The sequence below is a fragment of the Salvelinus namaycush genome, chromosome 22 (assembly GCF_016432855.1).
Source record: "Salvelinus namaycush isolate Seneca chromosome 22, SaNama_1.0, whole genome shotgun sequence".
NCBI classification, from domain to species: domain Eukaryota; kingdom Metazoa; phylum Chordata; class Actinopteri; order Salmoniformes; family Salmonidae; genus Salvelinus; species Salvelinus namaycush.
The window spans coordinates 35,311,602-35,328,145 of NC_052328.1; the positions used below are offsets into that span (position 1 = coordinate 35,311,602).

A 16,544-nucleotide genomic window follows, 5' to 3' on the forward strand; every position below is an offset into this window, starting at 1 on the left:
AATGGGCCTATAGTTACTCACGTCAGCAGGGTCGCCCGATTTAAAGATGGCCGTTATTATGGCCGACTTCCATACCCTTGGAAACACCCCCATACCAATAGATGTGTTGGTGACCTTAGTAATGGGGCCAATAGGTGACTCTTTGTAGTTTTTAAGAAAGGTAGAGTCCAGCCCAAACACATCTTTGGCTTTAGAGTTCTTTAGTGAGCTAATAACCGTGTTCACCTTTGACTCAGAAACCTCCCTTATGATGAAGACAGGTTGAGCATCATTTACTAGCACTGAGCCCAAGAAACCAGTGGAGGGGTTCTGTGTCAGTACCCTGACAGAGTCAATAAAGTAGGAATTGAAGGCTATTGCTATTTCGACTGCATCCTGTGTTAGATTGTTATTCACCATGATTTCTAGTCTTTTTGCAGTGTTACTATGGTCTTTCCCTGTTAATTTTTTTAGATTCTCCTAGATAAATTTAGAATTTCCCTTTGCTTCACCAATTATGTTAATAAAAAAGTTTAAAAGTTTAAGTCAGTCATCAGTGTTAACATGTTAATCACCTGCAGGTGTAGTATATTATCATGTATCCATAGAATACAACCACTGTGAATGTGTTGCGGTTGGATAAACACATTGCAGACATTTATTTCTAACAATGAAACATTCATATCATCTCTCCATTACCTTTCTTATTATGTATGCAGTAGATAGCCAGAGCTAATCCAATCACAGTGACGGCTCCCAGACAGAATAACACAATGAAGGCCATTCTCAATGGGGTTGCGTAATCAAATAACTCACCTAAAACACACACATCAACAACAGGGTTTGGTACTAATACTACCACACATCACTACACATCAACAACAGGGTTTGGTACTAATACTACCACACATCATTACACATCAACAACAGGGGTTGGTACTAATACTACCACACACATCAACAACAGGGTTTGGTACTAATACTACCACACATCACTACACATCAACAACAGGGTTTGGTACTAATACTACCACACATCATTACACATCAACAACAGGGTTTGGTACTAATACTACCACACATCATTACACATCAACAACAGGGATTGGTACTAATACTACCACACACATCAACAACAGGGTTTGGTACTAATACTACCACACATCAATACACATCAACAACAGGGATTGGTACTAATACTACCACACACATCATTACACATCAACATCAGGGTTTGGTACTAATACTACCACACATCAATACACATCAACAACAGGGATTGGTACTAATATTACCACACATCATTACACATCAACAACAGGGTTTGGTACTAATACTACCACACATCATTACACATCAACAACAGGGTTTGGTACTAATACTACCACACATCATTACACATCAACAACAGGGTTTGGTACTAATACTACCACACATCATTACACATCAACAACAGGGTTTGGTACTAATACTACCACACATCATTACACATCAACAACAGGGTTTGGTACTAATACTACTACACATCATTACACATCAACAACAGGGTTTGGTACTAATACTACCACACATCATTACACATCAACAACAGGGTTTGGTACTAATACTACCACACATCATTACACATCAACAACAGGGTTTGGTACTAATACTACCACACATCATTACACATCATCAACAGGGTTTGGTACTAATACTACCACACACCATTACACATCAACAACAGGGTTTGGTACTAATACTACCACACACCATTACACATCAACAACAGGGTTTGGTACTAATACTACCACACACATCATTACACATCAACAACAGGGTTTGGTACTAATACTACCACACATCATTACACATCAACAACAGGGTTTGGTACTAATACTACCACACACATCACTACACATCAACAACAGGGTTTGGTACTAATACTACCACACATCATTACACATCAACAACAGGGTTTGGTACTAATACTACCACACATCATTACACATCAACATCAGGGTTTGGTACTAATACTACCACACACATCAACAACAGGGTTTGGTACTAATACTACCACACATCATTACACATCAACAACAGGGTTTGGTACTAATACTACCACACATCATTACACATCAACAACAGGGTTTGGTACTAATACTACCACACATCATTACACATCAACATCAGGGTTTGGTACTAATACTACCACACACATCAACAACAGGGTTTGGTACTAATACTACCACACATCATTACACATCAACATCAGGGTTTGGTACTAATACTACCACACACATCAACAACAACAGGGTTTGGTACTAATACTACCACACATCATTACACATTACCAACAGGGTTCGGTACTAATACTACCACACACATCAACAACAGGGGTTGGTACTAATACTACCACACATCATTACACATTAACAACAGGGTTTGGTACTAATACTACCACACACATCATTACACATCAACATCAGGGTTTGGTACTAATACTACCACACATCATTACACATTAACAACAGGGTTTGGTACTAATACTACCACACATCATCAACAACAGGGTTTGGTACTAATATACCACACATCATTACACATCAACATCAGGGTTTGGTACTAATACTACCAAACATCATTACACATCAACAACAGGGTTTGGTACTAATACTACCACACACATCATTACACATCAACAACAGGGTTTGGTACTAATACTACCACACACATCAACAACAGGGTTTGGTACTAATACTACCACACATCATTACATATCAACAACAGGGTTTGGTACTAATACTACCACACATCATTACACATCAACATCAGGGTTTGGTACTAATACTACCACACACATCATTACACATCAACATCAGGGTTTGGTACTAATACTACCACACATCATTACACATCAACAACAGGGTTTGGTACTAATACTACCACACATCATTACACATCAACAACAGGGTTTGGTACTAATACTACCACACACATCATTACACATCATCAACAGGGTTTGGTACTAATACTACCACACAGCAGTGGAGTGTGTCATACTAAACACTATCAACAAGCATTTCTCAATGGCTGGCCATGCCTTCCTCCTGGCGACTCCAACCTTGGCCAACAGCCACGCCCCCCCCGCTGCTACTCGCCCAAGCCTCCCCAGCTTCTCCTTTACCCATATCCAGATAGCAGATGTTCTGAAAGAGCTGGAAAACCTGGACCCATACAAATCAGCTGGGCTTGACAATCTGGACCCCCTATTTCTGAAACTGTCCGCCGCCATTGTCGCACCCCCTATTACCAGCCTGTTCAACCTCTCCTTCGTATCATCTGAGATCCCCAAGGATTGGAAAGCTGCTGCGGTCATCCCCCTCTTCAAAGGGGGAGACACCCTGGACCCAAACTGTTACAGACCTATATCCATCCTGCCCTGCCTATCTAAGGTCTTCGAAAGCCAAGTCAACAAACAGATCACTGACCATCTCGAATCCCACCGTACCTTCTCCGCTGTGCAATCCGGTTTCTGAGACGGTCACGGGTGCACCTCAGCCACACTCAAGGTACTAAACGATATCATAACCGCCATCGATAAAAGACATTACTGTGCAGCCGTCTTCATCGACCTGGCCAAGGCTTTCGACTCTGTCAATCACCATATTCTTATCGGCAGACTCAGTAGCCTCGGTTTTTCTAATGACTGCCTTGCCTGGTTCACCAACTACTTTGCAGACAGAGTTCAGTGTGTCAAATCGGAGGGCATGTTGTCCGGTCCTCTGGCAGTCTCTATGGGGGTACCACAGGGTTCAATTCTCGGGCCGACTCTTTTCTCTGTATATATCAATGATGTTGCTCTTGCTGCGGGCGATTCCCTGATCCACCTCTACGCAGACGACACCATTCTGTATACTTCTGGCCCTTCCTTGGACACTGTGCTATCTAACCTCCAAACGAGCTTCAATGCCATACAACACTCCTTCCCTGGCCTCCAACTGCTCTTAAACGCTAGTAAAACCAAATGCATGCTTTTCAACCGTTCGCTGCCTGCACCCGCACGCCCGACTAGCAACACCACCCTGGATGGTTCCGACCTAGAATATGTGGACATCTATAAGTACCTAGGTGTCTGGCTAGACTGCAAACTCTCCTTCCAGATTCATATCAAACAATTCCAATCCAAAATCAAATCTAGAGTCGGCTTTCTATTTCGCAACAAAGCCTCCTTCACTCACGCCGCCAAACTTACCCTAGTAAAACTGACTATCCTACCGATCCTCGACTTCGGCGATGTCATCTACAAAATATCTTCCAATACTCTACTCAGCAAACTGGATGCAGTTTATCACAGTGCCATCCGTTTTGTTACTAAAGCACATTATACGACCCACCACTGCGACCTGTATGCCCTAGTCGGCTGGCCCTCGCTACATGTTCGTCGTCAGACCCACTGGCTCCAGGTCATCTACAAGGCTATGCTAAGTAAAGTGCCGCCTTATCTCAGTTCACTGGTCACGATGGCTACACCCACCCGTAGCACGCGCTCTAGCAGGTGTATCGCACTGATCATCCCTGAAGCCAAAACCACATTTGGATGCCTTTCCTTCTAGTTCTCTGCTGCCTGCGACTGGAACGAATTGCAAAAATCTCTGAAGTTGGAGACTTTTATCTCCCTCAACAACTTTAAACATCTGCTATCCGAGCAGCTAACCGATCGCTGCAGCTGTACATAGTCCATCGGTATACAGCCCACCCAATTTACCTACCTCACCCCCCATACTGTTTTTATTTATTTACTTTTCTGCTCTTTTGCACACCAGTATCTCTACTTGCACATGATCATCTGATGATTTATCACTCCAGTGTTAATCTGCTAAATTGTAATTATTCGATTTATTGCCTACCTCCTCATGCCTTTTGCACACATTGTATATAGATTCTCTTTTTTTTTCTACCATGTTATTGACTTGTTTATTGTTTACTCCATGTGTAACTCTGTGTTGTTGTCTGTTCACACTGCTATGCTTTATCTTGGCCAGGTCGCAGTTGCAAATGAGAACTTGTTCTCAACTAGCCTACCTGGTTAAATAAAGGTGAAAAAAAAATCATTTTGTATTGTTGTCTCAACAGCAGTGAAGTTAAAGCCTTTGGATAAAACATATACTGGATATTAACACATCAATATCTCCAGTGTTTCATGTCTAAATAATATTATGTTGTGTTACTCACTAGGGAGGTGAATCTCTGTCTCCATCTTCTCATTGATCCGGCTCTGTTGGACTCTGCAGGTAAAGCGGTTGGTGTCAGTCTCCTGGACAATGACATGTTGTTTGATTGTGTAGAATCCCTTTAAGTCTCTGTGTATCTCAGGAGGACCAGCAGAGAGATGGACTCCTTTACTGTCCAGCCACACCAGCTCAGGCTCAGGGTGCCAGCCTTCTGATTCACACAGCAGACCCATCCCTCCCTCTCTGTGTCCCTCAATGGACACCACTGGCTTGGATCCTACAGCTACAGACACACAGATAGACTGGATGTTAACTGGTGACAGGCTGTGAACAAATAGACACATACTGTATCCAGTAATATGAAGGAAATAGGTGATGTCATTGTACTGTAGTTAGATTATTACAATAACATGAAAATAAACCTCACCTTTAACGAGGACTTGAATAGTGAAATCATCATACCAGCTTTTTGCCTTAATAAAACATTTGTAACGTCCCTCATCAGTGCCTTGTACCCTGGTCAGTTTCAAAGAGGTGTTTCCCCTCCACAGTTCCTCTTCAAACAGTGAAGTTCTTCCTCCATAGTAGGGAATCTGATCATCTCGTATGATTCTGTGGTTTTGGTAGCGATAGACACGACCGTCTGTGAAGTCCAGGTTCAGCCAGTCCACTGTCATGTCCTCAGCACTGATGTTGGGTTTGAGGTAACAGGGCAAAATGATGTCATCACCAGCTACAGCAACAATGGGATCAGTTGGACCAAGAACCTCAAACCTCTCTGAAGAGAAAAGACGATTAACAGTTTCAATAGTTTAAAGTGTTCTCCTCTGTCATCTGCACTGATCTGAAATACACTGTAGTATATATAGTAGTACTAGACACTGTAGTATATATAGTAGTACTATACACTGTAGTATATATAGTAGTACTATACTACTTTACACTGTAGTATATATAGTAGTACTATACTACTTTACACTGTAGTATATATAGTAGTACTATACTATTATACACTGTGATATATATAGTAGTACTATACACTGTAGTATATATAGTAGTACTATACACTGTAGCATATATAGTAGTACTATACACTGTAGTATATATAGTAGTACTATACTACTTTACACTGTAGTATATATAGTAGTACTATACTACTTTACACTGTAGTATATATAGTAGTACTATACACTGTGATATATATAGTAGTACTATACACTGTAGTATATATAGTAGTACTATACACTGTAGTATATACAGTAGTAATATACACTGTAGTATATATAGTAGTACTATACACTGTAGTATATACAGTAGTACTAGACACTATAGTATATATAGTAGTACTATACACTGTAGTATATATAGTAGTACTAGACACTGTAGTATATATAGTAGTACTAGACACTGTAGTATATATAGTAGTACTATACACTGTAGTATATATAGTAGTACTATACACGGTAGTATATATAGTAGTACTAGACACTGTGTATATATAGTAGTACTAGACACTGTGTATATATAGTAGTACTAGACAGTGTAGTATATATAGTAGTACTAGACACTGTAGTATATATAGTAGTACTAGACACTGTAGTATATATAGTAGTACTAGACACTGTAGTATATATAGTAGTACTAGACACTGTAGTATATATAGTAGTACTAGACACTGTAGTATATATAGTAGTACTATACACTGTAGTATATATAGTAGTACTAGACACTGTAGTATATACAGTAGTACTAGACACTATAGTATATATAGTAGTACTATACACTGTGGTATATATAGTAGTACTAGACACTGTGTATATATAGTAGTACTATATGGTGGATGTCTACAGAAGAGTTGCATTCACCATTAGTTTAGTTTTTACATCAGTGCAGATTAAGGAAAGGAGACTAGGAGAGGAATCCATCTTAGGTTATGCACCTTAAGACTACATCATTAACTAAAGACACAATGAGATCATATTAATATGAATCACAAACACATCAGTGCAGATGAAGGAAAGGAGACTAGGAGATGAAAACACCTTAGGCCATGCACCCTAAAGGGATCTCCACAGTTTACACAATGGAGCCACCGGACAACAGTAGTAGAACTATCTAGACAGAGAAGCAAAAGGACCTCCGTCGGCTCCATTTGTTTAGACTCTGTTAGAACCCTTAAGACCACAATAGTGACTAAATACACAATGAGATAATATTAAATCACACACACAGAGGTATTGAAGGCAGTGAGATATTAAATGTGTATTCTACTGTACCAGAGCCTGCTGTGTGTAGGAGATGTAGAAGAGTCACACACAGACAGTCTAGTTGAGCCCCCTTCATTCCTGAAGACAATTACATTCATCATAAAGAGACTAACATAACGTGGAACCAGGAAAGCAATACTGTAGCATTAATTCTACAATAACAATGGATAACATAGTATAACACATTTCAAAAGACAACTAGCTGATACATTTACCTGGTTGAATCGGTCCTATTGAGGCACTGCAGTCTGATAAATGTTCTAGTGTTCTGTGATCAAACTATTGTGATGTGATCAAACTACCTTCTTGTTCTTTCTATTCCCTGGAACAAGAACCTGTTCAACTGCATCGCTGCACACAACTGTTGCATAGTGAGCTCAGAATCAGATAACATGAGAGTGAACTGTGGGGGTGAAATTTGGTTGAGGATTCCAAGCCTGGCTGATGTGTAGACCATGTGACATAGAGAGGTCTATAACACAAGCAAAACATATTATAGTTTACTTAAATCTGTGCCACTCCATTCATATAGTATGATATTTTAGGTTACATTACTAAACTAGATGTAACTTAGTAAACATAAATCCAGAACACTCAAATTAGTATAAGTTACGTTTGGTATGGTTACATAAGACAGATAGGTATGGTTACATAAGTATGGTTACATAAGACAGATTTAACCAGGTAGGCTAGTTGAGAACAAGTTGTAATTTACAACTGCGACCTGGCCAAGATAAAGCAAAGCAGTGCGACACAAACAACAACAGAGTTACACATGGAATAAACAAGCATACAGTCAATAATACAATAGAAACAAATAAAGTCTATATACAGTGTGTGCAAATGGCTTGAGGAGGTAAGGCAATAAATAGACCATAGTAGCGAAGGAATTACAATTTAGCAAATTAACACTGGAGTGATAGATGAGCAGATGATGATGTGCAAGTAGTGATAATGGTGTGCAAAAGTGCAGAGAAGTAAAGCAGAAAAGTAAGTAAATAAAAACAATATGGGGATGAGGTAGGTAGATTGGATGGGCTATTTACAGATGGGCTATGTACAGCTGCAGCGATCGGTTAGCTGCTCAGATAGCTGATGTTTAAAGTTAGTGAGGGAAATGTAAGTCTCCAGCTTCAGCGATTTTTGCAATTCGTTCCAGTCACTGGCAGCAGAGAACTGGAAGGAAAGGCGGCCAAAGGAGGTGTTGGCTTTGGGGATGACCAGTGAGATATACCTGCTGGAGCGTGTATTACGGGTGGGTGTTGTTATCGTGACCAGTGAGCTGAGATAAGGCGGAGCTTTACCTAGCATAGATTTATAGATGACCTGGAGCCAGTGGGTCTGGCGACGAATATGTAGCGAGGGCCAGCCGACTATAGCATACAGGACGCAGTGGTGGGTGGTATAAGGGGCTTTGGTAACAAAACGGATGGCACTGTGATAGACTGCATCAAGTTCGCTGAGTAGAGTATTGGAAGCTATTTTGTAGATAACATCGCCGAGGTCGAGGATCGGTAGGATAGTCAGTTTTACGATGGTAAGTTTGGCGGCGTGAGTGAAGGAGGCTTTGTTGCGAAATAGAAGGCCAATTCTAGATTTAATTTTGGATTGGAGATGTTAAATATAAGTCTGGAAGGGGAGTTTACAGTCTAGCCAGACACCTAGGTATTTGTAGTTGTCCACATATTCTAGGTCAGAACCGTCCAGGGTAGTGATGCTAGTCGGGCGGGCAGGTGCAGGCAGCAATCGTGTAACGGCAGCAGGGAGAGTGCGTGGAGGAGGAACAGAGTTCTGGAGACGCACAGGAAGCCTGGTGCGTGGTGTAGGCACTGGTGGTACTGGGCTGGGGCGAGGAGGTGGCACCGGATATACCGGACCGTGAAGGCGTACTGGCTCCCTTGAGCACCGAGCCTGTCCAACCTTACCTGGTTGAATGCTCCCCGTAGCCCGACCAGTGCGGGGAGGTGGAATAACCCGCACTGGGCTGTGCTGGCGAACCGGGGACACCATACGTTAGGCTGGTGCCATGTACAACGGCCCGAGGAGACGCACTGGAGACCAGATGCGTTGAGCTGGCTTCATGGCACCTGGCTCAATGCTCAATCTAGGCCGGACGATACGTGGAGCTGGGATGTACCGCCCCGGGCTATGCACCCGTACAGGAGACACCGTGCGCTCTTCCGCATAACACGGTGTCTGCCCGTACTCTCGCTCTCCACGGTAAGCCCGGGAAGTTGGCGCAGGTCTCCTACCTGACTTCACCACACTGCCCTTTAGCCTCCCCCCAAGAAATGTTTGGGTTTCTTCTCGGGCTTCCAGCCACGCTTCCGTGCTACCTCCTCATACCACCGCTCCTCGGCTTTAGCTGCCTCCAGCTCTTCACGAGAGCGGCGATATTCTCCAATCTTAGCCCAGTGTCCTTTACCCTCCAGAATTTCCTCCCATGTCCAGGAGTCCTGTGTAATGGGCCGCTGCTGCTGCTGTCGCTGCTGCCCGTTACTACGCTGCTTGGTCTGAGTTTGGTGGGTGGTTCTGTAACGGCAAATGTGGCAAACCGAAACAGTCCTCTCTGGTGAAACGAACACAAAGACAGGAAACAACCACCCACAAACCCCAATACAAAACAAAAATATGATATAAATATAAATATGATAATATAAATATCAGGACGTGAGGACACAACACAAAACACCTGCCTCTGATTGAGAACCATATTTAGGCCAAACATAGAAACAGACAAACTAGACACACAACATAGAATGCCCACCCAGCTCACGTCCTGACCAACACTAAAACAAGTAAAACACACAAGAACTATGGTCAGAACGTGACAAATCGGTTGAAAACTAGCATTTAAGAGCAATGGAGGCCACGGAAGGAGTGTTGTATGGCATTGAAGGTCGTTTGGAGGTTAGTTAACACAGTGTCCAAAGAAGGGCCAGATGTATACAGAATGGTGTCGTCAGCGTAGAGGTGGATCAGGGAATCACCCCCAGCAAGAACGACATCGTTGATATATACTTTAATGTCTTGTGTTTTTCCATATGAAGTCCCTTACATTTTACAGTCCATAGTTTTCCTCCACAGATCTTATTGTTCAGCACCAGTGAACTATAGGTTACATTCATTTCATATCTTTAGAATGTGCAAAGGCATCCTTAAAAATATGTACGGGCAGCGGGAACAAGTGTGAGAAGAAACTGTCACAAACCCGGTTAAATAGGTCTGGACTGGGGAGGCCAACCCACCTCTCCAGTCTGTCCAGAAGGACATCATGGTCAACAGTGTCAAATGCAGCACTTAAATCTAAGAGTACAAGGCCAGAGAGCTGTTTGGCATCTGTGTTGGCTCTAAGATCATTTACCTAGTTAACTAAGGCTGTCTAAGTGTTGTGGTGGGCATGAAAACCAGATCGGAGCACGTCGCCATCCACATCGACGAGGCCGCAGTTGAGCAGGTAGAGAGCTTCAAGTTCCTTGGTGTCCAAATCACTAAAGACTTAAAATGGTCCAAACACACACATACAGGCCTGACAGTGCCTCTTACCCCCCAGGTGGTTGAAACAGTTTGGTATGGGCCCTCAAATCCTTAAGTTATACAGCTGTACCATTGAGAGCATTTTGACTGGCTGGTTGGACCCTGTATATAGTATGGTATTGAACTGACCCTGTAAATAGTATGGTATTGAACTGACCCTGTATATAGTATGGTATTGAACTGACCCTGTATATAGAATGGTATTGAACTGACCCTGTATATAGTATGGTATTAAACTGACCCTGTATATAGTATGGTATTGAACTGACCCTGTATATAGTATGGTATTGAACTGACCCTGTATATAGAATGGTATTGAACTGACCCTGTATATAGTATGGTATTAAACTGACCCTGTATATAGTATGGTATTGAACTGACCCTGTATATAGTATGGTATTAAACTGACCCTGTATATAGTATGGTATTGAACTGACCCTGTATATAGTGTGGTACTGAACTGACCCTGTATATAGTATGGTATTGAACTGACGCTGTATATAGTATGGTATTGAACTGACGCTGTATATAGTATGGTACTGGAACTGACCCTGTATATAGTATGGTATTAAACTGACCCTGTATATAGTATGGTATTGAACTGACGCTGTATATAGTATGGTATTGAACTGACCCTGTATATAGTATGGTATTAAACTGACCCTGTATATAGTATGGTACTGAACTGACCCTGTATATAGTATGGTATTGAACTGACGCTGTATATAGTATGGTATTGAACTGACCCTGTATATAGTATGGTACTGGAACTGACCCTGTACATAGTATGGTATTAAACTGACCCTGTATATAGTATGGTATTGAACTGACCCTGTATATAGTATGGTATTGAACTGACCCTGTATATAGTATGGTACTGGAACTGACCCTGTATATAGTATGGTATTAAACTGACCCTGTATATAGTATGGTATTGAACTGACGCTGTATATAGTATGGTATTGAACTGACGCTGTATATAGTATGGTATTGAACTGGCCCTGTATATAGTATGGTATTGAACTGACCCTGTATATAGTATGGTACTGGAACTGACCCTGTATATAGTATGGTACTGGAACTGACCCTGTATATAGTATGGTATTGAACTGACCCTGTATATAGTATGGTATTGAACTGACGCTGTATATAGTATGGTATTGAACTGACGCTGTATATAGTATGGTACTGGAACTGACCCTGTATATAGTATGGTATTGAACTGACCCTGTATATAGTATGGTATTAAACTGACCCTGTATATAGTATGGTATTAAACTGACCCTGTATATAGTATGGTACTGGAACTGACCCTGTATATAGTATGGTATTGAACTGACCCTGTATATAGTATGGTATTAACCTGACCCTGTATATAGTATGGTATTGAACTGACGCTGTATATAGTATGGTATTAACCTGACCCTGTATATAGTATGGTATTGAACTGACCCTGTATATAGTATGGTATTAAACTGACCCTGTATATAGTATGGTATTAAACTGACCCTGTATATAGTATGGTACTGGAACTGACCCTGTATATAGTATTTTATTGTTCTGCTTGTTGTGGCAGGATTTCAAACAAGCAGATCATTCCTCAAAACCCACATATGTCATGAGTTAAACCAGTTCTGCACGCAAGAGTGGGCCAAAATTCCTGCACAGCGATGTGAAAGACTGATTAACAACTACAGGAAGCATTTGGTTGCAGTCGTCAGTGCTAATGGTGGCACAACCAGTTACTGAGTGTAAGGGAGCAATTGGCTGTTGCATAACTGTTAAATAAGTACAATTAGTAGACTATACTTTTTTCATATATATTTGTAAACTCAGGTTTCCTTTATATAATGTTAGGTTTTGGTTGAAGATCTGATTACATTCAGTATTAAAAATATGCAAAAATATAGAAAATCAGAAAGAGAGCAAATACTTTTTCACAGCACTGTAGGTACATTACCCACCACTGAAGACACACAGACTGTAGGTACATTACCCACCACTAAAGACACACAGACTGTAGGTCATTACGGACCACTAAAGACACACAGACTGTAGGTACATTACCCACCACTAAAGACACACAGACTGTAGGTACATTACCCACCACTAAAGACACAGACTGTAGGTACATTACCCACCACTAAAGACACAGACTGTAGGTACATTACCCACCACTAAAGACACAGACTGTAGGTACATTACCCACCACTAAAGACACACAGACTGTAGGTACATTACCCACCACTAAAGACACAGACTGTAGGTACATTACCCACCACTAAAGACACACAGACTGTAGGTACATTACCCACCACTAAAGATAGAGACTGTAGGTACATTACCCACCACTAAAGACACAGACTGTAGGTACATTACCCACCACTACAGACACACAGACTGTAGGTACATTACCCACCACTAAAGACACAGACTGTAGGTACATACCCACCACTAAAGACACACAGACTGTAGGTACATTACCCACCACTAAAGACACACAGACTGGAGGTACATTACCCACCACTAAAGACACAGACTGTAGGTACATTACCCACCACAACAGACACACAGACTGTAGGTACATTACCCACCACTAAATACACACAGACTGTAGGTACATTACCCACCACTAAAGACACACAGACTGGAGGTACATTACCCACCACTAAAGACACAGACTGTAGGTACATTACCCACCACTAAAGACACACAGACTGTAGGTACATTACCTACCACTAAAGACACAGACTGTAGGTACATTACCCACCACTAAAGACACAGACTGTAGGTACATTACCCACCACTAAAGACACAGACTGTAGGTACATTACCCACCACTAAAGACACACAGACTGTAGGTACATTACCCACCACTAAAGACACACAGACTGTAGGTACATTACCCACCACTAAAGACACAGACTGTAGGTACATTACCCACCACTAAAGACACACAGACTGTAGGTACATTACCCACCACTAAAGACACACAGACTGTAGGTACATTACCCACCACTAAAGACACAGACTGTAGGTACATTACCCACCACTACAGACACACAGACTGTAGGTACATTACCCACCACTAAAGACACACAGACTGTAGGTACATTACCCACCACTAAAGACACACAGACTGTAGGTACATTACCCACCACTAAAGACACACAGACTGTAGGTACATTACCCACCACTAAAGACACAGACTGTAGGTACATTACCCACCACTAAAGACACAGACTGTAGGTACATTACCCACCACTAAAGACACAGACTGTAGGTACATTACCCACCACTAAAGACACAGACTGTAGGTACATTACCCACCACTAAAGACACAGACTGTAGGTACATTACCCACCACTAAAGACACAGACTGTAGGTACATTACCCACCACTAAAGACACACAGACTGTAGGTACATTACCCACCACTAAAGACACACAGACTGTAGGTACATTACCCACCACTAAAGACACAGACTGTAGGTACATTACCCACCACTACAGACACACAGACTATAGGTACATTACCCACCACTAAAGACACAGACTGTAGGTACATTACCCACCACTAAAGACACAGACTGTAGGTACATTACCCACCACTAAAGACACATAGACTGTAGGTACATTACCCACCACTAAAGACACAGACTGTAGGTACATTACCCACCACTAAAGACACACAGACTGTAGGTACATTACCCACCACTAAACTGTTTATTAACTATGTTAACTATATCGATTATGTTGTTATTCATTCTCTACAGGTGTATGTGTATGTCACGTAGTATGTATCTATGTTTACTTACGATGTATGTGTTATCATTCTCTACAGGTGTATGGTATGTCAGTGTAGTACTATGTTACTATAACGTATGTTGTTATCATTCTCACAGGTGTATGTATGTCAGTGTAGTACTATGTTACTATAACGTATTTGTTATTCATTCTCTACAGGTGTATGGTAGTCCGTGTGTACTATGTTACTATAACGTATGTTTTATTCATTCTCTACAGGTGTATTGGTATGTCAGTGTTAGTACTATGTTTACTATAACTATGTGTATTCATTCTCTACAGGTTATGGTATGTCAGTGTAGTATGTTACTATAACGTATGTTGTTTCATTCTCTACAGGTGTATGGTATGTCAGTGTAGTACTATGTTACTTAACGTATGTTGTTATTCATTCTCTACAGGTGTATGGTATGTCAGTGTAGTACTATGTTATTAACGTATGTTGTTATTCATTCTCTACAGGTGTATGGTATGTCAGTGTAGTACTATGTTACTATAAGTATGTTGTTATTCTTCTCTACAGGTGTATGGTATGTCTGTAGTACTATGTTACTATAACGTATGTTGTTATTCTTCTCTACAGTGTAGTGGTATGTCAGTGTAGTACTATGTTACTATAACGTATGTTGTTATTCATTCTCTACAGGTGTATGGTATGTCAGTGTAGTACTATGTTACTAACGTATGTTGTTATTCATTCCTACAGGTGTATGGTATGTCATGTAGTACTATGTTATATAACGTATGTTGTTATTCATTCTCTACAGGTGTATGGTATGTCAGTTGTAGTAACTGCTATGTTGCTATAACGTATGTTTGTTATTCATTCTCTACAGGTGTTGGTATGTCAGTGTAGTACTATGTTACTATAACGTATGTTGTTATTCATTCTCTACAGGTGTATGGTATGTCAGTGTAGTCTATGTTACTATAACGTATGTTGTTATTCATTCTCTACAGGTGGTATGTATGTCTTGTAGTACTATGTTACTATAACGTATGTTGTATTCATTCTTACAGGTGTATGGTATGTCAGTGTAGTACTATGTTACATATAACGAGTTGTGTATTCATTCTCATACAGGTGTATGGTATGTCAGTGTAGTACTATGTTACTATAAACGTATGTTGTTAATTCATTCTACAGGTGTATGTATGTCAGTGTAGTACTTGTTACTATAACGTATGTTGTTATTCATTCTCTACAGGGTGTATGTATGTCAGGTGTAGTACTATGTTACTATAACGTATGTTGTTATTCATTCTCTACAGGGTGTATGGTATGTCAGTTAGTACTATGTTACTATAACGTATGTTGTTATTCATTCTCTACAGGTGTATGGTATGTCAGTGTAGTACTATGTTACTATACGTATGTTGTTATTCATTCTCTACAGGTGTATGGTTGTCAGTGTAGTACTATGTACTATAAGTATGTTGTTATTCATCTCTACAGGTGTATGGTATGTCAGTGTAGTACTATGTTACTATAACGTATGTTGTTATTCATTCTCTACAGGTGTATGGTATGTCAGTGTAGTACTATGTTACTATAACGTATGTTGTTATTCATTCTCTACAGGTGTATGGTATGTCAGTGTAGTACTATGTTAACTATAACGTATGTTGTTATCATTCTCTACAGGTGTATGGTATGTCAGTGTAGTACTATGTTACTATAACGTTGTTGTTATTCATTCTCTACAGGTGTATGGTATGGTCAGTGTAGTACTATGTACTAT

The 16,544-nt window shown here is 40.8% G+C and overlaps 1 protein-coding gene across 1 annotated transcript in view; it reads right to left on the reverse strand.

Moving 5' to 3' along the window:
• Window positions 1-7,861, reverse strand: part of LOC120017863 (butyrophilin subfamily 2 member A1-like) — a 35,891-nt gene extending 28,030 nt beyond the window's left edge. The window contains exons 1-5 of the mRNA XM_038960825.1: window positions 7,675-7,861; window positions 7,469-7,537; window positions 5,620-5,970; window positions 5,194-5,475; window positions 679-795 (exon numbers count right to left, since the gene is read on the reverse strand). Coding sequence (XP_038816753.1) covers window positions 679-795; window positions 5,194-5,475; window positions 5,620-5,970; window positions 7,469-7,535 — 817 coding nt within the window. The 5' untranslated portion in view covers window positions 7,536-7,537; window positions 7,675-7,861. The remainder of the gene's footprint in view (window positions 1-678; window positions 796-5,193; window positions 5,476-5,619; window positions 5,971-7,468; window positions 7,538-7,674) is intronic.
• Between the last annotated feature and the right edge of the window lie 8,683 nt (window positions 7,862-16,544).